This window comes from Pseudophryne corroboree, chromosome 1, assembly GCF_028390025.1.
Source record: "Pseudophryne corroboree isolate aPseCor3 chromosome 1, aPseCor3.hap2, whole genome shotgun sequence".
NCBI classification, from domain to species: domain Eukaryota; kingdom Metazoa; phylum Chordata; class Amphibia; order Anura; family Myobatrachidae; genus Pseudophryne; species Pseudophryne corroboree.
In genome coordinates, this window is record NC_086444.1 from 416434606 (window position 1) to 416459720 (window position 25115).

Genomic DNA, 25115 nt, shown 5'->3' on the forward strand with positions numbered 1-25115 from the left:
TCTTTTTCAAACAGAGATGTCTTACTTGTCGATGCAGGTGTGCATATTTGTATGGGCGTGTGTGTGTGCGCATGCGTATGCGCGAACACGCATCCACCCTCTTTCTTTTTTTTTTTTTTCTTCTTTTCTTATTATTGTATACCTGTATTGAACCATTTACTCAACCTCTCCTGGCATTTGGTTGCTACCATTTGACCATTCGCTGTCATCTCTGTGACTGTTTGTATTTTCAATTAAAAAAAATTATGATTGAAAAAAAAAATCAGCACCCCAAAACCATTTCATCACTAATTCTCTGAAGAAGAGAGGACGGATGGGGAGAATCAGGAACTGTTTATGCTGTCTGCAACCAAAGGTGGTTCCTGTGTGTCTTTAAGTGGATTTGCCAGTGTGGGAAGCCTGCCAAGTAGTAGATGCTGTTGGAGCACTTATGGGTGGCAATCTCTGCCTTTCTGTAACTAGTCTGAGCAAGGACCTTGCACCCATTAATCCACTGGAGTAGTCTAGGAGGAGTGGGTCGCCACTTACCTAGATGGTGCATGCTCTAGTGACTCTCTATAAAATGTGGGTTACAGCAGTGATGAGGATTAAAAAAAATAAGAATTTACTTACCGATAATTCTATTTCTCATAGTCCGTAGTGGATGCTGGGACTCCGTCAGGACCATGGGGAATAGCGGGCTCCGCAGGAGACAGGGCACATCTAAAAAAGCTTTTAGGTCACATGGTGCGTACTGGCTCCTCCCCCTATGACCCTCCTCCAAGCCTCAGTTAGGTACTGTGCCCGGACGAGCGTACACAATAAGGAAGGATCTTGAATCCCGGGTAAGACTCATACCAGCCACACCAATCACACCGTACAACTTGTGATCTGAACCCAGTTAACAGTATGATAACACAAACGAAGTAGCCTCTGAACAGATGGCTCACAACAACAGTAATAACCCGATTTTTGTAACAATAACTATGTACAAGCATTGCAGACAATCCGCACTTGGGATGGGCGCCCAGCATCCACTACGGACTATGAGAAATAGAATTATCGGTAAGTAAATTCTTATTTTCTCTAACGTCCTAGTGGATGCTGGGACTCCGTCAGGACCATGGGGATTATACCAAAGCTCCCAAACGGGCGGGAGAGTGCGGATGACTCTGCAGCACCGAATGAGAGAACTCAAGGTCCTCTTTAGCCAGAGTATCAAATTTGTAAAATTTTACAAACGTGTTCTCCCCTGACCACGTAGCTGCTCGGCAAAGTTGTAATGCCGAGACTCCTCGGGCAGCCGCCCAGGATGAGCCCACTTTCCTTGTGGAATGGGCCTTTACAGATTTAGGCTGTGGCAGGCCTGCCACAGAATGTGCAAGTTGGATTGTACTACATATCCAACGTGCAATCGTCTGTTTAGACGCAGGAGCACCCAACTTGTTGGGTGCATACAATGTAAACAACGAGTCAGATTTTCTGACTCCAGCTGTCCTTGAAATATATATTTTTAATGCTCTGACAATGTCCAGTAACTTGGAGTCCTCCAAGTCGCTAGTAGCCGCAGGCACCACAATAGGCTGGTTCAAGTGAAATGCCGAAACCACCTTAGGGAGAAATTGAGGACGTGTCCTCAATTCTGCCCTGTCCGAATGGAATATCAGATATGGGCTTTTGTATGACAAAGCTGCCAACTCCGAAACTCTCCTGGCTGAAGCCAGGGCCAACAGCATGGTTACCTTCCATGTAAGGTATTTTAAATCTACCGATTTTAAAGGCTCAAACCAATGAGATTTGAGAAAATTTAGAACCACGTTCAAATCCCACGGTGCCACTGGAGGCACTATTGGGGGTTGTATATGTAGTACACCTTTGACAAAAGTTTGTACTTCAGGCACTGACGCCAATTCCTTCTGGAAGAAAATTGATAAGGCCGAAATTTGAACTTTAATGGACCCCAATTTGAGGCCCATAGACAATCCTGCTTGCAGGAAATGTAAGAATCGACCCAATTGAAATTCTTCCGTTGGAGCCTTCTTGGCCTCACACCACGCAACATATTTTCTCCAAATGCGGTGATAATGTTGTGCGGTCACTTCTTTCCTGGCTTTAATTAAAGTAGGAATAACTTCCTCAGGAATGCCCTTCTCTTTTAGAATCCGGCGTTCAACCGCCATGCCGTCAAACGCAGCCGCGGTAAGTCTTGGAACATACAAGGTCCCTGCTGAAGCAGATCCCTTCTTAGAGGTAGAGGCCACGGATCCTCCGTGAGCATCTCTTGAAGTTCCGGATACCAAGTTCTTCTTGGCCAGTCCGGAGCTACCAGTATTGTTCTTACTCCTCTTTTCCGTATAATTCTCAGTACCTTTGGTATGAGAGGCAGAGGAGGGAACACATACACTGACTGGTACACCCACGGTGTTACCAGAGCGTCCACAGCTATTGCCTGAGGGTCTCTTGACCTGGCGCAATACCTGTCCAATTTTTTGTTGAGGCGAGACGCCATCATGTCCACCTTTGGTTTTTCCCAACGGTTCACAATCATGTGGAAAACTTCTGGATGAAGTCCCCACTCTCCCGGGTGAAGGTCGTGTCTGCTGAGGAAATCTGCTTCCCAGTTGTCCACTCCCGGGATGAACACTGCTGACAGTGCTACGACATGATTCTCCGCCCAGCGCAGAATCCTTGCAGCTTCTGCCATTGCACTCCTGCTTCTCGTGCCGCCTTGTCGGTTTACGTGGGCGACTGCCGTGATGTTGTCGGACTGGATCAACACCGGCTGACCCTGAAGCAGCGATTTTGCCAGGCTTAGAGCATTGTAGATCGCTCTTAGCTCCAGTATATTTATGTGAAGAGACGTCTCCAGGTTTGACCACACGCCCTGGAAGTTTCTTCCCTTTGTGACTGCTCCCCAACCTCGTAGGCTGGCATCCGTAGTCACCAGGACCCAGTCCTGTATGCCGAATCTGCGGCCCACTAACAGATGGGCAGTCTGCAACCACCACAGGAGAGACAACCTTGTTCTCGGTGACAGTGTTATCCGCTGATGCATGTGCAGATGCGATCCGGACCATTTGTCCAGCAGATCCCACTGAAATGTTCGTGCATGGAATCTGCCGAATGGAATCGCTTCGTACGAAGCCACCATCTTTCCCAGGACTCTTGTGCATTGATGTACTGACACAGTTCCTGGTTTTAGGAGGTTCTTGACAAGTTCGGATAACTCCCTTGCTTTCTCTTCCGGGAGAAATACCTTTTTCTGAACCGTGTCCAGAATCATGCCCAGGAACAGCAGATGTGTTGTCGGGGTCAATTGAGATTTTGGAAGATTTAGAATCCACCCGTGTTGCTGAAGCACTACTTGTGTTAGCGCTACACCGACTTCCAGCTGTTCTCTGGACTTTGCCCTTATCAGGAGATCGTCCAAGTAAGGGATAATTAATACGCCTTTTCTTCGTAGAAGAACCATCATTTCGGTCATTACCTTGGTAAAGACCCGAGGGGCCGTGGACAACCCAAACGGCAGCGTTTGAAACTGATAATGACAGTCTTGTATCACGAACCTGAGATACCCTTGGTGTGAGGGGTAAATCGGGACATGTAGATAAGCATCTTTTATGTCCAAGGACACCATGAAGTCTCCTTCTTCCAGATTCGCTATCACTGCTCTGAGTGACTCCATCTTGAACTTGAATTTCTTTATGTACAGGTTCAAGGATTTCAGATTTAGAATAGGCCTTACCGAACCGTCCGGTTTCGGTACCACAAATAGTGTGGAATAATACCCCTTTCCCTGTTGTAGGAGGGGTACCTTGACTATCACCTGCTGAGAATACAGCTTGTGAATGGCTTCCAAAACCGACGTCCTTTCTGAGGGAGACGTTGGTAAAGCAGACTTTAGGAACCGGCGAGGGGGAGACCTTTCGAACTCCAGCATGTAACCCTGAGATACTATCTGCAGGACCCACGGGTCCACTTGTGAGTGAACCCATTGATTGCTGAAAATCTTGAGTCGACCCCCCACCGTTCCTGAGTCCGCTTGTAAAGCCCCAGCGTCATGCTGATGGCTTTGTAGAAGCCGGGGCGGGCTTCTGTTCCTGGGCAGGGGCTGCTTGCTGCCCTTTCTTACCCTTTCCTCTGCCTCGCGGCAGATAAGACTGTCCTTTTGGTCGCTTTTTATAGGAGCGAAAGGACTGCGGCTGAAAAGACGGTGTCTTTTTCTGTTGGGAGGGGGTCTGAGGTAAAAAAGTGGATTTGCCGGCAGTTGCCGTGGCCACCAGGTCCGAAAGACCGACCCCAAACAATTCCTCTCCTTTATATGGCAATACTTCCATATGCCTCTTGGAATCCGCATCACCTGACCACTGTCGCGTCCATAAACTTCTTCTGGCAGATATGGACATCGCGCTTACTCTTGATGCTAGAGTACAAACATCCCTCTGAGCATCTCGCATATAAAGGAAAGCATCCTTTAATTGCTCTAGAGTCAATAAAATACTGTCCCTATCCAGGGTATCAATATTTTCAGTCAGAGAATCCAACCACACTACCCCAGCACTGCACATCCAGGCTGAGGCTATTGCCGGTCGCAGTATAACACCAGTATGTGTGTATATACTCTTCAGTGTAGTTTCCAGCCTCCTATCTGCTGGATCCTTGAGGGCGGCCGTATCAGGAGACGGCAACGCCACTTGCTTTGATAAACGTGTGAGCGCCTTATCCACCCTAGGGGGTGTTTCCCAGCGCGCCCTAACCTCTGGTGGGAAAGGGTATAATGCCAATAACTTCTTGGAAATTAGCAGTTTTCTATCGGGGTTAACCCACGCTTCATCACACACGTCATTCAATTCCTCTGATTCTGGAAAAAATACAGGTAGTTTTTTCACCCCCCACATAATACCCCTTTTTGAGGTACCAGCAGTATCAGAGATCTGCAAAGCCTCCTTCATTGCCGTGATCATATAACGTGTGGCCCTATTGGAAAATACGTTTGTTTCTTCACCGTCGACACTAGATTCATCTGTGTCGGTACCCGTGTCGACTGACTGAGGTAAAGGACGTTTTACAGCCCCTGACGGTGTCTGAGACGCCTGAACCGGTACTAACTGGTTTGCCGGGCGTCTTATTTCGTCAACTGACTTTTGTAATGTGCTGACATTATCACGTAATTCCATAACTAAAGCCATCCATTCCGGTGTCGACTCCCTAGGGGGTGACATTACCATCATCGGCAATTGCTCTGCCTCCACACCAACATCGTCCTCATACATGTCGACACACACGTACCGACACACAGCAGCCACACAGGGAATGCTCTAATCGAAGACAGGACCCCCTAGCCCTTTGGGGAGACAGAGGGAGAGTTTGCCAGCACACACCAAAAGCGCTATAAATGTATATAAACAACCCTAGAAGGTGTTGTTTACTATATATGCGCTCTTAATATATAAATATCGCCAATTTATGCCCCCCTTCTCTTTGTTACCCTGTTTCTGTAGTGCAGTGCAGGGGAGAGACCTGGGAGCCTTCCTCACCAGCGGAGCTGAGCAGGAAAATGGCGCTGAGTGCTGAGGAGAATAAGCTCCGCCCCTTTTTCGGCGGGCTTTTCCCCGGTTTTTAAGAAACTGGCCTGGGTTAAAATACATACATATAGCCTTAATGGCTATATGTGATGTATTTATTTTGCCACTAAAGGTAATTATATTGCTGCCCAGGGCGCCCCCAGCAGCGCCCTGCACCCTCCGTGACTGAGTCAGTGAGCCGTGTGACAACAATGGCGCACAGCTGCCGTGCTGTGCGCTACCTTCAAGAAGACTGAGGAGTCTTCTGCCGCCTGCTTTCCGGACCTCCGTTCTGCCGTCTCTTCAGCGTCTGTAAGGGGGATCGGCGGCGCGGCTCCGGGACGAACCCCAGGCTGACCTGTGTTCCGACTCCCTCTGGAGCTAAGTGTCCAGTAGCCTAAGACTCCAATCCATCCTGCACGCAGGTGAGTTGGAAATCTCTCCCCTAAGTCCCTCGATGCAGTGATCCTGTTGCCAGCAGGAATCACTGAGATTGAAACCTAAAAAAAAACTTTTCTAAACAGCTCTTTAGGAGAGCCACCTAGATTGCACCCTCTCGGACGGGCACAAAAACCTAACTGAGGCTTGGAGGAGGGTCATAGGGGGAGGAGCCAGTACGCACCATGTGACCTAAAAGCTTTTTTAGATGTGCCCTGTCTCCTGCGGAGCCCGCTATTCCCCATGGTCCTGACGGAGTCCCAGCATCCACTAGGACGTTAGAGAAAAAAAGATACCTAATAAACAAAAAGTAACAAACGAAACAAGGTACCTAATATATACAATGAATTATATGTACAATAAATTGATTGATGTGCCTACTTTAATTGATGAATTGCTCTGTGTCAGTTCACGGAAGTCAGGAAGGAGCCTGCAGAGGAGCCCAGTGATCTGTCTCCTCGCTGAAGCACCTCCAGCTGAGCGGGATATGTTCTATTTAATAATTAACACCATCCAGAGATAGTGTTAACTACTGCAGAGTTAAAATTCCTAGAGGAGAATTTCTTAATTTTTCTGTGCTTGATAACTGACTTTTTTCCGCCTTCTCGATTGTGGTCCTCTATCAGGATGGCAACACACAGTAATAACAGCATTAGTGCTGGCAAAAGCAATTACTAATTGATAGATTAGGTGAAATTTCATAAATAGTGCTGACAGAGCCATATATCCAACCTAGCATTGCTATCTTGCACGTTGGTTTATTAATAAAGGTGCTTGAGATAGGCCTCACTCAAGCAATCTACAATGCTACTCCTGGTTGATTTAACAATTGGCAAATTCCAGTGCACACCAGGCATACTGAAATCACCAATAATGAAGTCCCCCACCTTTCACTGACCTTTCACTGACCTCTCAGTGATCACTTCTAATAATAATCTATCTAAGTCCTAGTGGTCTATTACTGTAAATTGTTCATCTTTGAAAAATCTCTCTCATCAGTTCCTAGATTCACCAATATTCTGTACTAGCAATCCTATCTGCAGGTCTCTGTATAAGGAGGGAAATTTATCAAAGCATGGAGAGAAAGTGGAGAGCTATAAAGCAGTAACCAATCAGCTTTTCTCATTGGGGGTCATTCCGAGTTGATCGTAGCTGTGCTAAATTTAGCACAGCTACGATCAGGCACTCAGACGTGCGGGGGGACGCCCAGCACAGTGCATGTCAGTGCCGCGCCCCCCCCCCCCCCCGCACAAATACAAAAGCATCGCACAGAGGCGATGCCTTTGTATTTGAGGAGTAACTCCCGGCCAGCGCAGCCTCTGCGGCTGGCCGGGAGTTACTCGTCGCTCCTGCTGGCCGCAGCGGCTGCGTGACACGTCACGCAGTCGCCACGGCCCGCCCCCGAACGGTCCGGCCACGCCTGCATTGGCCGGACCGCTCCCCATAAACGGCGGCTTAACGCCGCCGTTCAGCCCCCTCCCGCCTAGCGACCGCCTCTGTCTCAGAGGCAATCGCTAGGTAACGACGGCACATGCGCAGTTCCAACCCGAACGATGCGCTGCGACAAACTGCAGCGAGCGATCGGGTCGGAATGACCCCCATTGTACAGTCTGTGTTTGAAAAATGACAGTTAGGAGCTGATGGGCAAGTGCTTTATTGCTCTCCACATTATCTCTCTCCATGCTTTGATAAATAAGTTTGAACTAATTTTTTACATTTAAAGCTAGGGCCCAGTCATGGTTATCATTGTACCATGACTCAGTAATAACCACAAGGTCTAAACCAGTGGGTTTCAAACTGTGTGCCCAGGCACGCCGGCGTGCCGCAAGACATTTGCAGGGGTGTCGCAATGCACTTGTGGGATGCCTCGGATTGGTGGTCCAGGACCAAATCAAATTAATTATGGTCAAAAAGACAGGCAAAACCAGTGCTGGTGGCTGCCAAACATAAAATATGTGGACAATTAGAACCACAACTATGTCCACCACCACATAACTGACCCTAAGGGTGGCAGGTAAGCACAATTAACTTTATTTAATTTTTTTTTTTTTTATTGATCAATAAGAAACTTTTGCTGATATTCTAGGGTGCCGTGATTCAATAAAAATTGGGAACCATGGTAAACTATCCATTGATATGACTAAAAACAGCACTGCAGTAGATTTATGCAGAATTGCTATGCACCTGCCCCCTAGCAGTACCCTGAGGGGTCCATTCATCAAACAATATTTGCGGCTATATCCCCGAAAACACCCGTTTCCGGTGGCAAGCTGCAAGTATTATGTATCCCTGCAATGTAAGGAGGGATCGCAGCAGGAATCTCTGATCCCTTCAATGCCGTCCGCAGCCACATCCCCCATAGGTTTCTACACAGCACAATGCAGGGATAGACTCCCTTCAGTGACCCTGTCCCTGCCAGTACCGGATGATTCATACGCCTGATATGATTGCATTCTGCAATGCGATCCCCGGTGCTAATATCGCGCCCAGGTTGCATTGCAAGCGCGATCACTGATACTGTAAATGGGCCCCTTAGTGTGATACTTGTAGTTATCATCATCAGGGCACACTTGTACCAGCTTATACTTGGAGCAAATGATACTCCTGGAGACAGGCATATTTACGCTTTCATCCAACTCTGCATAGCCTGCAATGCCTCTGACACACGCTCACCAGTCTTTATCTATGTGACAATAACCCGTTACAGCCCAGTTGCAACTCAGTCATAGTTGGAGATGCGAATGAAACGTGTACAACTCTGTACCTCTCATACTATAAGTCCCGGAGGATGTGCAGTGCAATACACGTAAGCTATGGTCCACTGGAATAGTACAATGGGTCTGCACTGTCCTGTGCTGACTGACCATACACTGCCTGTTTATTTTATCAATAGCTGCAGCTGTCAGGCACGTAGCTTCTCTATTTCCTTGTTGACCAACTCTCCGATCAATACCTTTATAATAGAACAAACTATTCAATTAACTATTGATGGGAAAGATCGCTTTTTCCAGAACCATCAACTCCCTGGGGGCTAATACATCATGCTTACCCCACTGCAGACACCAGTTTGGAACCACATTCAGGGGGAGATGTATCAAACTTTTGAGAAACATAAACTGGAGAAGTTTCCCATACAAACCAATCATTTCCGTCATTTTATAGACTGTGCTAGATAATTTATAGCTCTAAGCTGATTGGTATCCACTTTGTCTCTCTCAAAGGTTTATGACATCTGCCCTGGAGTGAGAATAGAAAATAAATGATATACAGGGACAGTTACTGTGGCATATCTACAATACACAACCCAAATTCTTCAAGATCCTAGAGTGGATCATACTGCTCTTCTGCTGTTTGTCAGCAATGGGACCAAATTGATCCAATATTTTTTGCTGACCTGTGATTTATTAAAATATGTTTATTGTTAAACTGAATTTGATAAGGAGAAACCCTGTTACTGTTGGTACTATTACAGCTTTTTATAAATTAGAAAATGTACATAAAGAATGTCTACTTTTTTGGACCTCCTCTCTGGGAAGTCCAAGGGGCAAGGCCAGGGTGCGTGATGACACTGTCTGCATCATCAGTGCCTGCCCACCACTGCTGATGACAGTTGCCTTCTTGCATAGCATAGCATAGCAGGGGCGGAGCCTGATGACTCAGAAAAGAGAAGTAGGATCCAGGAGGGTGGTCTACTCTCCCAGGAGAGCCTCCTGATTGGGCAAGTATACCCTACCTAAAGATCTAACATGCAAAAATGCAATAGATGAATATCTGTTACATAAGTCAGGAAACCTACATAATGATAGTATAGAGTAGCCTGTTCTGGTTTCAGCTCATACCACAACATTTTGGTAAAAAAAAATCTATTAACCACGAGAAACATAATGTTAGAGAATGGAAGTGAAAGTATTTATAGTATACTGGACTTAATGCTCCATGTTGTTTTGTCATAATTCACTCAATGCCAATAGCTGGCAGCAGGTACATGTCTGTGGATGAGATGTATCAAGCAGTGGAAAAGTGGACCAGTGGAGAAGTTGCCCAAAGCAACCAATTAACTTCTACCTAGAATGATACTTGATAAATGATACCTCAATGCTGATTGGCTACTATGGGCAACTTCTCCACTGGTCAAATTCTCCACTCTTTTCACTACTTGATACATCAAACCCTATATTTTGATTTACAATATGTATATCGATCTTTTTGGACAAACTGCAAACATTTCTCTAGAAAGCTTCATACACCCTCATTTTGTGTTTTCCCATACTTTTCTTTAGATGCTTTTTCTTGGTTTTCCGACAGATTCCACTGATGCCGCTTACAGGTTTGATATCTTCTTTGCTGACAGGTGGGGGGTGCAGTATAGGTTTAGGGGCTCTGGTTAGGCAAACAGGCAATCCAGCCGCGCACATCAGAATGCCAGTCATACCTGGGAAATAAGAAAAGGGTTTATTCTCCACTAGAAACACTTGGACCATATGTAAAATATATTAGCTACAGTGTTCTAGTATCACTGATGTGTAATGTATTTATGTACAATGTACAGCATTGCAAATCCTATTCATTAATCCATATTCTCATTCATGACTAATCCTGCTGTTCTATGCTCTGATCATAGTGTTCACGCTAGCCTTTTTTAGCACGGTGTCGTACCCAGACCATTTTTTAAACAGAGAAATGCGCTCTGACCTTAACAGGATCGCAACTCTGACCACCAGACAAAAGCTGTCATTGGAAGAGGTGACAAGCCATCATCGGAGCTTCTACCCGCACCACCTCCTGTACTCTCTATGGGGTATATGCAATAGCGGGCGAATTCGCGGCAATTATCGCCGTTTTTTCAATTCGACCAAATTCGCCAGGTGAATTCCGGAAGGTGGCTTCCGGAATTCACCATATGCAATGAAAAACGGATTCGCCAGAGTCGCGGGCGAAAATCGGCCGATTTGGCGGATTTTGCCGCGATTTTAAAAAACGGGAAAAAACGGGGAAAAACCCGAAAAAAAAATGGCGTGGGGTCCCCCCTCCAAAGCATAACCAGCCTCGGGCTCATCGAGCTGGTCCTGGTTCTAAAAATGCAGGGGAAAAATCGGCCAGGGATCCCCCGTATTTTTAAAACCAGCACCGGGCTCTGCGCCTGATGCTGGTGCCAAAAATACGGGGGACAAAAAGAGTAGGGGTCCCCCGTATTTTTAACACCAGCATCGGGCTCCACTAGCTGGACAGATAATGCCACAGCCGGGGGTCACTTTTATGCCGTGCCCTGCGGCCGTGGCATCAAATATCCAACTAGTCACCCCTGGCCGGGGTACCCTGGGGGAGTGGGGACCCCTTCAATCAAGGGGTCCCCCCCCCCCAGCCACCCAAGGGCCAGGGGTGAAGCCCGAGGCTGTCCCCCCCCATCCAATGGGCTGCGGATGGGGGGGCTGATAGCCTTTGTGATAAAAAAAAAAGATATTGTTTTTTCCATTAGTACTACAAGTCCCAGCAAGCCTCCCCCGCAAGCTGGTACTTGGAGAACCACAAGTACCAGCATGCGGGAGAAAAACGGGCCCGCTGGTACCTGTAGTACTACTGGGAAAAAAATACCCAAATAAAAACAGGACACACACACCTTGATAGTAAAACTTTATTTCATACGCCGACACACACATACTTACCTGTGTTGACACGCCGACTGCAACGATCTCCGACGATCCGAGGGTACCTGTCAAAAAATTATACTCACCTTCCAGCGTCCAGAGGTCCAGGTCCAGAGGTAAATCCACGTACTTTGTAAAAAAACAAACCGAACACCGATCCATACCGGACTAATGAAAGGGGTCCAATGTTTTCACATTAGACTCCTTTCCCCGAATGCCGGGACATCACGTGACTCCTGTCACTGATGTCCCTTCAGCCAATCAGGAAGCGCTACTGCCGTGGCGCTCACCTGATTGGCTGGACGCCGTCTGTACTCTGACAGCGCCTCGCAAAGCCGCTCCATTACTTTCAATGGTGGGAACTTTGCGGCTAGCGGTGGGGTCACCCGCCGGTCAGCCGCTGACCGGCGGGTGACCTCACCGCTAGCCGCTAAGTTCCCACCATTGAATATAATGGAGGGAGCTGTGCGATGCGCTGTCACAGCGATCAGCCAATCAGGTGAGCGCAACGAAGTTGCGCTTCCTGATTGGCTTAGAGACCTGTCAGTGACAGCTGTCACTGACAGGTCTCAATCGTGGAAAGGTGTCCCATGTGTCAGCATGGGACCCCTTTCAGTCCGTTCTGGAGCGGGTATTTGCGTTTTCTTTTTTTGCCAAGTACGTGGATTTATCTCTGGACCCTGAGGTGAGTATATTGAACTTTGCTTTTCAGGTATCCGTGGATTCTACATGGAGAAGAGGACCGATGTCGGCGTGTGAACATAGGTAAGTATGTGTGTGTCGGTAGTGTGAAATAAAGTTTTACTGTCGACGGTGTGTGTGTCCTGTTTTTATTTGGGTATTTTTTTCCCAGTAGTACTACAGGTACCAGCGGGCCCGCTTTTCTCCCGCATGCTGGTACTTGTGGTTCTCCAAGTACCAGCTTGCGGGGGAGGCTTGCTGGGACTTGTAGTACTAATGGAAAAAACAATATCTTTTTTTTATCACAAAAGGCTATCAGCCCCCCCATCCGCAGCCCATTGGATGGGGGGGGACAGCCTCGGGCTTCACCCCTGGCCCTTGGGTGGCTGGGGGGGGGGGACCCCTTGATTGAAGGGGTCCCCACTCCCCCAGGGTACCCCGGCCAGGGGTGACTAGTTGGATATTTGATGCCACGGCCGCAGGGCACGGCATAAAAGTGACCCCCGGCTGTGGCATTATCTGTCCAGCTAGTGGAGCCCGATGCTGGTGTTAAAAATACGGGGGACCCCTACTCTTTTTGTCCCCCGTATTTTTGGCACCAGCACCAGGCGCAGAGCCCGGTGCTGGTTTTAAAAATACGGGGGATCCCCTGTCAATTTTTTCCCCGCATTTTTAGAACCAGGACCAGCTCAATGAGCCCGAGGCTGGTTATGCTTTGGAGGGGGGACCCCACGCCATTTTTTTTTCTGATTTTACCGTTCCAGCAATAAAATAAAAAAAAAATAAAAATATTTTAAAAAATATATAAATAATATTTGTGCCTCCCCCCCAAAAAAAAAAAGTACCTAATCCCTTCTAATATAAATAGATCTGCTATTCCCCAAAAAAAAAACACCAAAAAAAACATGTTTAAAATTTTTTTATTTGTTTTCACCCTCCAAAGTGTGGCGGATTGAAAATGACGAATTTGCTGTCTAAAAGCACTGCTGTCGAATTTCCAAACTTGAATTGAATATGCTTTGGTCGAATTGCAGCACTTGTATCATTGCAGAAAAGTCGAATTTGCAAAAAGTCGAATTTCAAAAAGTCGAATTTTGAAAGTCCGTTTTTTGGTCGGAAAGCACTGCATTGCATAGGCGAATTTTTTTTTTTGGTCGAAAATGACCCGAAATTCGCCAATTTCGGGAATTCGACCACAATTGCATATACCCCTATAGCTCTTACTTCTATCTAAGTCTATCTGCTTATCCCACTTTTTGTGTTCCGTGGCCATTACTACATCAGCTCCGCAGCTGTCGGCATGTCTCTTGCATCCTCATGGAACACCGGGGATATTGCAGCATCAGGAGCATCTCATTTCATCTTACTGGTGAGAAATGGACGGGATCCTGGAGCCGGTATGTACAACATGCAGCATCATATTTTTTATAACCCTATATTCTTTTCACCTTTGATAATGGATTTATGTAAACATATGTCAGTCTTCAAACACTGTGGCAGTTTTTATCACACAGCAGAACACAGGAAGAAACATAAAAAATGACAATACTTCATTGTGGAACAAACAGATCCTAAGAAAAAACAGATGTCAAACAGTGCAATGGCAAACACCAGCACACCCTACTACCTTATGTGCATCATGTATCGGGCACTGAAGGTACATATGATGTGGCCTCATGGACACTAAAGGGGTATTTGGGGTGATCTGATGGGCATTGCAGGAGCATGTGTTGTGGTCTGATGGCATGTGGGGTGACTGAGGGGGCATGGGAAGGGGTTCAATGGCCATTGAAGGGGCATTTAGGGTGTTCTGATGGGCATTGCAGAGGCATGTGTTGTGGTCTGATGGCATGTAGGGATGACTGAGGGGGCTTGTAAGGTCGTTCAATGGGCACTTTGGGTGTCTAATGGGCATTGCAGAGGCATGTGTGTTGTGGCCTGATGGCATGTGGGGAGGACTGAGTGGCAATGAAGGGGCATGTGAGGGGTTCAACAGACATTAAATGGGCATTTGGGGTGGTCTGATGCATGTGGGGAGGTTGCGGGGTGGGTAATTGAAAACACATGTAGGAGATTGACAGGGTACTAAGCCTCACATTAGTGCACTCATAATATGCAACATATAGCACTGCATCACATCTAAAATTTTGCTCTCCAAATCTAAAATAAACTCTCCTCAGTGACAAGCACCCTTCCAAATAATCCTAGCGTAAACACTAGATCACTTATGCTACTGGCACATATCACTAGGGCTAAGATACCAGTATGACACTGCAATATGCACCATGATTAACAATTTACCATGATATGGTAAAGCCTGTTGGATTTACACACTTTATATGACATCTGCAAAAAGGCTTTGCAGTGATAGTAATCAGCCTAATGTCTTTTGGTCAGATTACTATCTAGTACAGGTTAGTTCACAATTTTTTTTTTTTTGCAATGTCTGGTCTAAGAATTGGACAATAAAAATACATATATTTTACAATTTAAAAGCCTGAAATTTGTGAGGTGCGAAAGGATATCTGCTCCAGGCCACATTGTTACCAACACATGTTAATGATATATTGATATGTCCATCTGTAATGGAGATCCAGCTAATTCCTAATTTGCACAAGAAACTGTGCAACAGGGCAGCTTTTAATCAAGAAAGCACTTGGATACAGATTTTCATATTGTATTTAGTAATACAAAATGTACAGTTTTCTTTTATATTTTATTTAGTAATACAAAACTGTACAATGTTACTAATTATTAAACTATTTGATTTTTTATCAAGCTGGTATTTAGAGCCAGCATGTTTCCTGCACTGGGACCAGTGTTTCTAACTTGAAGTAATTAAAGCAAAATGTTTGTTTCTCACCTGCCAGAGCTGGGTGCACAGGGCCTGTCCCATTTAGGTTCTTCACAGGGAGAGCTGGCACACTAAAGGAAGATACACAACAAATTCAGGGTTGCTGTATCAAAGTAACAGTCACTATACAAGCAGAAAAATAACAACACTTGTGTTACAGCAGAAAATGATGTCTTCCTAAATCCTAGAGAACAACTAAAATCAACTCTGCAATACACACCACTGAATGCCTGCCAGTAATGCCTATCACTTCAACGTTGATCTTTGGTTAAGATGCTGTCAGAGACACATCACACAAACATGTAAAACAGTGCAAATCTGTAACCTTACTTCCACTCACCTCACATGTAATATTATCTTCATGATGATCCTGAGTCAGTTTATACACCAGTAAGACTTGCTGCATATCAAAGATCTGGCAGAAGCCCACACTCAGACACCTGAGCGGGATGTATATGTACCTGTGTGTGGTTGTCTAACCCCCCTTATGTGACATCAGGCAATGCGTAAAGCCAGCTTCCTGACAAAAACACCACCTGCTAACCCCATTGATAAACAGGGATTATGTGAGATTAAGGTCTGAATGCCGGATCCTAGACACGTAAGGGATACACACAGCTATATACAGTATATGTCTATACAGTGGGACAAAAAAGTATTTGGACAGCCACCGATTGTGCAAGTTGACCCACTTAAAAAGATGAGAGAGGTCTGTAATTTCCATCATAGGTACACTTCAACTGTGAGAGACAGAATCTGAAAAAAAATTAGGAAATCACATTGTATGATTTTTAAACAATTTATCTGGACATTCTTGCGGAAAATAAATATTTGGACAATCAAAAAGTTTAACTCAATACTTTGTACTATAACCTCAGTTGGCAATTACAGAGGTCAAACGTTTCCTGTAGTTCTTGACCAGGTTTGCACACACTGTAGCAGGTATTTTGGCCCACTCTTCCATGCAGATCTCCTCAAGATCTGTCATGTTTTGGGGCTGTCGCCGGGCAACACGGACTTTCAATTCCCTCCACAGATTATCTGTTGGGTTGAGGTCTGGAGACTGACTAGGCCACTCCAGGACCATGAAATGCTTCTTACGGAGCCACTCCTTAGTTGCCAGGGCGGTGTGTTTGGGGTCATTGTCATGCTGGAAGACCCAGCCACGTTCCATCTTCAATGCTCTTACTGAGGGAAGGAGGTTTTTGCCCAAAATCTCACGATACATGGCCCCATTCATCCTCTCCTTAATACGGACCAGTCGTTCTGTCCCCTTTGCAGAAAAGCAGCCCCAAAGCATGATGTTTCCACCCCCATGCTTCACAGTGGGTATGGTGTTCTTGGAATGCCAGTCATCATTCTTCTTCCTCCAAACACGGCGAGTGGAGTTTATATCAAAAAGTTCAATTTTGCTCTCATCTGACCACATTACATTCTCCCAATCCTCCTCTGGATCATCCAGATGGTCACTGGCAAACTTTGGACGGGCCTGGACATGTGCTGGCTTAAGCAGGGGGACCTTTCAGGCGCTGCAGGATTTCAATCCATGATGACGTAGTGTGTTACTAATGGTAACCTTTGTGACTGTGGTCCCAGCTCTCTTGAGGTTATTGACCAGGCCCCCCCGTGTAGTTCTGGGCTGACTCCTCACCGTTCTCAAGATCATTGATACCCCACGAGGTGAGATCTTGCATGGAGCCCCAGGTCGAGGGAGATTGTCAGTGATCTTGTATTTCTTTCATTTTTTTATAATTGCGCCACCAGTCGATCTCTTCTCACCAAGCTGCTTGCCTATTGTCGAGTAGCTCATCCCAGCCTTGTGCAGCTTTACAATTTTGTCCCTGGTGTCCTTAGACAGCTCTCTGGTCTTGGCCATGGTGGAGAGGTAGCAGTCTGACTGTTTGAGTGTGTGGACAGGTGTCTTTTATACAGATAACCAGTTCAAAAAGGTGCCATTAATACAGGTAACGAGTGGAGGATAGAAGAGCTTCTTAAAGAAGTAACAGGTCTGTGAGAGCCAGAAATCTTGCTGCTTGGTAGGTGTCCAAATATTTATTTTCCACAAGAATATATAAGTAAATTGTTTAAAAATCATACAATGTGATTTCCTGTTGGTTTTTTTTTTCAGATTCTGTCTCTCACAGTTGAAGTGTACCTATGATGGAAATTACAGACCTCTCTCATCTTTTTAAGTGGGTCAACGTGCACAATCGGTGGCTGTCCAAATACTTTTTTGCCCCACTGTATAGACATATACTGTATATAGCTGTGTGTATCCCTTACGTGTCTAGGATCCGGCATTCAGACCTTAATCTCACATAATCCCTGTTTATCAACAGGGATTGTGTGTGTGTGTGTGTGTGTGTGTGTGTGTGTGTGTGTGTATATATATATATATATATATACTGTATATATACACATCTATATACAGTATATGTGTGCATGTGTGTGTGTGTTTTCATATACCAAGGGGTGGGATGTACTAATGCAAAAATGCAGTAAAAAACATGTTTTCAGGTTTTTACTGCAATTCCAAATGTACTAAGCCCTAGATGCCAGAGCTACAACACGGTGGGTAACGCCAGCTTTTGCTGGCATTACCCTATAGAAGCCTATGGGCTTCTTTCCACTTTTCCTAGCTGAGAGGAATCCCCCGCAACAGCTGCACATGCGCAGACAGACTCCCGGGACATAAACCTGGAAGTCCTGGTACTGGCGCCGATCGCAAAGGACAGCTCTTATCAGGAGAGCTGTCCTTTGCAGTACTAATCGCATACGTTAGCACATATGCAATTAGTTTAGATGCGATGTATGGCGGAATGTACCACTCAAGGTTAGTACATCCCGCCCCTTCTGTCTATGGCGCGAGACATCTGATGCAACAGAGACGTTCTGAGAAGAACAATGTACCATATTTTCTTTATATTTTACATTTGCAGACGCAGCAAAACACCACTCGCAGTGTACCAGAGATGCTGAGCTGCGATTTTAACCACACAGGAATACGTTTTAAATTAATACAAAGTCGCAGATGAAGCACCACGGAACTTGTCTTGAGGCTGCTCTGTTGCAGCACTTAGTGCACAGATTCAGATGCAGTCGTGCACAACTGCCGCACATAAAATTATCAGTGCAAGCTAGGATCGTAGTTTTTTTGCACCCAGTTGCTTTACTGATGCAAATAAAAAGCACATTTTGAGTGAGCAAGATAATAGACCTGACGTGCTGAGAGAGGCTATCTGGCACAACTTGAGCAAAAGTGAATAGGAAAGTATTCTTGACAGAAGTACACAATGCCACTTACTGAATTACAGTGACTTCTTGTCCTAAGGGGGTCTGTAAATGATGATTACTGTCACTCCTGACATTGTAATACATGATGAAATCAATTACTTTAAAGTACTCAATTTCCTCTACACAATGCATTGGTAATGGCAACCACAATGCCTAGCTGTTGAGCATCAAGAATAACAAGTTCTATGTTTGTGATCTATATTACTGCACTACATAATGCCTGACCTTAAACTATCATACATGATAGTAATATAATGTTATTGAATTTTAAATAATTATCTTTAGGACATCAGGGCCATTTAAGAACTGGCAGCACAGCACAAGAGGCCCAAGTGCCATCTGACATCAGAAAAATTATATTTACATACTCCTAGCCATTTTATAGGACAGGGCATAGATGTGTGAAGCAAAATGGTTTCCACTGCAGAGCGAGCATGCCAATTAATAAACATGGTAGGAGGGTGTGTTCCACAGGACTGTGAGGCATGTAAATGTATGTAACTGTGATACCCCAGTAAAATACTATCAATAATAGTGGATATCATGTTTGTAAATGGACTTATAGTGCTGCCCTGTGTTATAGATGCTCCAGTGCTGCAGGGGTTAGCAGATCCCCTACTGGTTGATGCCAGCAGCTAGCAGGGAAACACTAGGACCCAGAAGGATGACAGCCACAGCACCTGGAGAGTGGAAAGATCCAGAGCACCAGCAACAGTCTGACCTGTGAACTGAATGGGGGCGGAGCCTATGGAGAGAGAGAAAGCTCTGAGGTTGATTCTATATCGGAGTGGGAGAAGGGACCTTCTGACGTACCTAGGGGAGGAGACACGTCACCAGGGGGAGGAGCTACAGGTGAACAAGGTACCCGAAAAGTACCCTCGCGGGCTCGCTTAGCTCAACCACACTTCGGGCTCGGTGGCTCGCTCCGCTCCGCTTTGCTTGCCACCTGATTACTAAAGGTAATAGTTGGTGGCGTGGATAGTAGAGGAACTATCCTGCTGGTGTAGCTCCTCCCCTTGTGTTGTGGCTCCTCCCCCTGACGGAAAAGTACCCTTAGCCCACTTGAATCTAGCATCGCCGGTAGTGTGAGCTCTCAGGGTAAGCAGCTGGGGACAGCAGGACAACACAGGAGAAGTGAGAAACAACTCATCAGTGCCAGACAGCGTGAGGCAGGAAGTTCTTTACCCAGCGAGTTCCAGTCAGAGCCAGCACTGACAGACAGCCAGTACCGACCAGCTCACCAGCTGGGAAGAGGGGAGTTAGAGCCAGGACAGGACCACTGCCAGGAGCAATGTAATGTACCACCACACCTTCTGTACCCCCTGCTAGCCTGCATGGAAATAGCTCTGCATGAGGAGAGACACAAAGTGCAGCAATAAAACTGTGTGACAGATACTTTGTAGTGAAGCTGAGGGACTCAGCAGCAGCAATAGGTACCACAGCCCCAGAGTTGAGAGCATGTAATACCCACTGAACACCCCTTCTTCAGTGATAAGAGAGAGACTTCTAAGCCAAACGCTTTGGCCAGTTCACAGTACAGGGAGCAGCAACTGGCAGCATGTATACAAAGAGTCATCCTGCTTAGTGCTCAGTGTTACAACTTGTATGATAACAGGATTGTAAGAAAACCACACTGACTATTTATATGCACTTCAAAGCTGCATAACCTGCCAGTAAGGAACTTGCATTATCCGGTTAATGTGCATGTTTGTTTGTTCATGAACCCTGCTTATTGGATGCTAGAGACAATACATTGCTTCTAATGGTGGGTACACACTGATAGATATATCTGCAGATCAGTTGATCTGCAGATATATCTATGGACGGATCGGGCAGTGTTCTGTGCATACACACTGCCCGATCTGTCGGGGACTGATGTCATGAACTGGGCGGGCGTGTACACACCGCTGACTGCCGCAGCATGTGTATGGACGGTCGGCTGGTCGCCCGTACACACACAGCGATGCGTGCGTCAATATATCGGTAGATATATTGGCCGTCGGCTGTGCTGCAGGGCTGACGCGATATGTCTGTGAACAATGGAGTTCACAGCCATTTCGCCCGTACACACTGGCCTACGGACCCGCGATATATCGGCCGTTCTATTGAACGGCCGATATATCGGCCAGTGTGTACAGGCCTTAACTGTATTTGCATTCCCTGCCAACTGATGGATGCTAGAGACATTATTTTGCTTTCAGTTACTAATGTATTACTTGTCATCTTGTGGACACAAAGGACATGATAGTGGACATTTTTATTTACAGTACAGTGTTATTACCCATGCTAATGCTTGATGCTTGACATGCTTTGTCTGTGCTATTGCAATGCTAATGGCTAGTATTCTTGCATGTTATATGATTGCAATTGATCTAATACTTGATATTCAGTTGCCCCTTTTCTAAACCTAACCATTTTACACTTAGCACCAGTGACTCTTTGTTCCAGTGTAATAAATCTCTAGTCACTGTCCTCACGTGTAGTGAACTGTTTGGGTGCTCTCTGGGGTTCCCATTCTCCCTGCCTAGCCTCAGGGCAGAAGAAGCGTGGCCAGAAAGCTTCCAGAAGGCCAGGACATACAACAGCTGCTGGGAAACAGGTATGACATACCACCCACCGACACTCAACCACTAGTCTCATATTACACAACAAAGTATGGGGCTGAGATTTTGTTGTGTGGGTGACAGTTGAACCCCTTTCACACCGCCGCTTTGACCTAGGTTATTACAATGGTGGTCCTTTGTCGGAGCTCAGTGTGAAAAGGTCCTTGAAAAATAACCAGGGTTACATGGCGATGTGAACAGGTAACCCAGGTCATCCGACCCAGGTCCCAGTCAGAGCATAGGGGGAACGACATTCCCAGCACTTGGAGATGTCAGAACAGTTCCACTGCACCCGTGACCCGGGAATAGCCCAAGTCGGAGGTGCAGGTGTAAAAGGGGTCTGCTCCTGGTCTGACCCGATTTGGAACCGTGTTCCAAATCCCGGGTCAGACCCGGGATTTTGGTGTGAAAGGGGTATAAGTGAAGCCAATAATTGATATTAGTATAATTAGCTTTTATTACTATCTTTTGTATTTAAGCCTTAAATATAAAGCACAATAATACTAATGTCAAATAGTATCTACACTTTGGGGGGTTATTCGACATAGGGTATTCAAATGCGGGCATTTTCACCCATTTTCACTCATGCCGTTTCACTTTTTTTTTGTCGAATCGGCATGAGCGAAAATTGCACCAAAAACAGGCAAAAACACCTGAGATTTTGCCAAACCACTTAGTTTTCGCTAGTGCTGGATTTTTCGACCAAAGAGAAAGCACGGGCATTGAATAGGTCGACTGTAAATTCAACCTAAAAACGGGCAAAAGGTGCCTTTTTTTGACTGGTCGAGAAAACGGCACTAATTGAATACCCCCCTTACTCTTCAACTATCACCCACACAACAAAATCTCAAACCCATATTTTTTAAATTTTGAGGTAGCACATAGTTGTCAGCAGCAACATACAGGGAATAAACAAAGTAACACTGAATCTTGGCATATCATAGGTACAGTAAATGGGGTGTGGATTATTAGATCTACACTAAAAAGGTCTACAATCAATAGGTTTACCACTAATGGTAGACATGCATTAGGTTGACAGGGTCAAAAGGTCAACAGGGTCGCGTAGTATCTGGGAGCCATTACATATCACATCTGAGCTAGGCTGATGCATTACAGCTAGGGCAGAGATCACTGGAGAGGTGACTTATCGCAACATCTCTCCGCAAATCATACCATTCAGCGCTAATACATCATGCATTACTGAGATATGCGGTAATGTAGGATTTTTCTTAGCACTGAGAAAAGGCCAATGTTAGTACATGAACCCTCAAAGACAAGAGTCAAGGGTGATCATTCCGAGTTGATCGCTAGCTGCATTAATTTGCTGTGCAGCGATGAGGCAAAAAAACGGCACTTCTGCCCATGCGTATGCGGCGCAATGCGCACGCACGACGTACTAATACAACGAACGATGTTGTTTCACACAGGGTCTAGCAAAGCTTTTCAGTCGCACTGCTGGCCGCAGAGTGATTGACATGAAGTGGGCGTTTCTGGGTGTCAACTGACCGTTATCAGGGAGTGTTCAAAAAAACGCAGGCATGCCAGGAAAAACATAGGCGTGGCTGGGCGAACGCAGGGCGTGTTTGTGACGTCAAAACAGGAACTGAACAGTCTGAAGTGATCGCAAGCGCTGAGTAGATATTGAGCTACTCTAAAACTGCACAAACAAACTTTGCCGCCGCTCTGCGATCCTTTCGTTCGCACTTCTGCTAAGCTAAAATACACTCCCAGTGGGAGGCGTCATAGCGTTTGCACGGCTGCTAAAAACTGCTAGCGAGCGAACAACTCGGAATGACCACCAAGGAACACTGAAAGAAAGTATAATGCTACGGACAAACAAGAGGAAAAAGGGCCCTGCCCATAAGAGATTACATAATAAAAATAGGATTTTAATTACCTACCAGTAAATCCTTTTCTCGTAGTCCGTAGAGGATGCTGGGGCCCGCATTAGTACCATGGGGTATAGACGGGTCCACTAGGAGCCATTGACACTTTAAGAGTTTGAGAGTGTGGGCTGGCTCCTCCCTCTATGCCCCTCCTACCAGACTCAATCTAGAAACTGTGCCCGAGGAGACGGAGAAGGATTTAACACAGATAGTGGCGAGATTCACACCAGCTCACACATACAAGGCAAACCAAGCTAACTAGCTTGAACTCAGCAATGGCTGAAAAAATAGGATTTTAATACCTACCAGTAAATCCTTTTCTCCTAGTTCGTAGAGGATGCCAGGGTCCACTTCAGTACCATGGGGTATAGACGGTTCCGCAGGAGCCATGGGCACTTTAAGACTTTTCAAGGGTGTGAACTGGCTCCTCCCTCTATGCCCCTCCGCCAGACCTCAGTTATTGGAACTGTGCCCAGGGAGACGGACATTTCGAGGAAAGGATTTACTTTTATACTAATGGCGAGATTCATACCAGCTCACACCTCAACCATGCCGCACAACATGGCATTCAACATGACACACGCCAAAAAAGGCATGAACCATTTACAGCAACATGCTGAAAACAAATGAAACACAACTTGTGTAACTATAAAGAACAAACTGCAGGTAAAGGGGGTCATTCCGAGTTGTTCGCTCGCAAGTGGATTTTAGCAGATTTGCTCATGCTAAGCCGCCGCCTACTGGGAGTGAATCTTAGCATCTTAAAATTGCGAACGATGTATTCGCAATATTGCGATTACACACCTTGTAGCAGTTTCTGAGTAGCTCCAGACTTACTCGGCATCTGCGATCATTTCACTGCTTGTCGTTCCTGGTTTGACGTCACAAACACACCCAGCGTTCGCCCAGACACTCCCCCTTTCTCCGGCCACTCCTGCGTTTTTTCCGGAAACGGTAGCGTTTTTTCCCACACGCCCATAAAACGGCCTGTTTCCGCCCAGTAACACCCATTTCCTGTCAATCACATTACGATCGCCAGAACGATGAAAATGCCGTGAGTAAAATTCCTAAGTGCATAGCAAATTTACTTGGCGCAGTCGCAGTGCGGGCATTGCGCATGCGCATTAAGCGGAAAATCGCTGCGATGCGAAGATTTTTACCGAGCGAACAACTCGGAATGACCCCCAAAGTACGCACTGGGTCAGGTGCCCAGCATCCTCTACGGACTAGGAGAAAAGGATTTACCAGTAGGTATTAAAATCCTATTTTCTCATACGTCCTAGAGGATGCTGGGGTCCACTTCAGTACCATGGGGTTATACCAAAGCTCAAGTACGGGCGGGAGAGTGCGGATGACCCTGCAGTACCGATTGACCGAACTTGAGGTCCTCATCGGCCAAGGTGTTAAACTTATAAAATTTAGCAAATGTGTTTGACCCTGACCAAGTAGCTGCTCGGCAAAGTTGTAAAGCCGAGACGCCTCTGGCAGCCGCCCAGGATGAGCCCACTTTCCTAGTAGAATGGGCCTTCACCGACTTCGGTACCGGCAAGCCTGCCGTAGAATGAGCGTGCTGAATTGTCCCTCTGATCCAGCGCGCAATAGTCTGCTTAGAAGCAGGACACCCAATCTTGCTGGGAGCATACAGGACAAACAGAGCCTCTGTTTTCCGTAATCAAGCTGTTATTGCGACATAAATCTTCAAAGCTCTAACCACATCTAGAGACTGTGACTCAGTGAAAGTGTCAGTAGCTACTGGCACCACAATAGGTTGGTTTATGTGGAAGGACGAAACCACCTTTAGAAGAAATTGTTGACGAGTTCTTAACTCTTCCCTATCTTCATGGAAGATCAGGTAAGGGCTCTTGTGAGACAAGGCCCCTAACTCAGACACCCGCCTTGCGGATGCCAAGGCCAAAAGCATCACCACTTTCCAAGTGAGAAACTTCAATTCTATCTCCTGCAGAGGTTCAAACCAATCTGATTGAAGGAACTGCAACACCACATTAAGGTCCCATGGTGCCACTGGAGGCACAAATGGAGGCTGGATGTGCAGAACCCCTTTCACGAACGTCTGAACTTCTGGAAAGGAGGCCAATTGTTTTTGAAAGAAAACTGATAAGGCCGAAATCTGGACCTTGATTGACCCCAATCTAAGGCCCGCATCCACACCA

At 46.1% G+C, this 25115-nt stretch overlaps 1 protein-coding gene across 2 annotated transcripts in view; it reads right to left on the reverse strand.

Annotated features, from left to right (window-relative positions):
* Positions 1-25115, reverse strand: part of DTX1 (deltex E3 ubiquitin ligase 1) — a 166783-nt gene that overhangs the window by 35962 nt on the left and 105706 nt on the right. For both annotated transcript variants that reach the window (XM_063913321.1, XM_063913322.1), the window contains 2 exons: positions 15171-15232; positions 10252-10413 (listed from right to left, as the gene is read on the reverse strand). In XM_063913321.1, coding sequence (XP_063769391.1) covers positions 10252-10413; positions 15171-15232 — 224 coding nt within the window. The remainder of the gene's footprint in view (positions 1-10251; positions 10414-15170; positions 15233-25115) is intronic.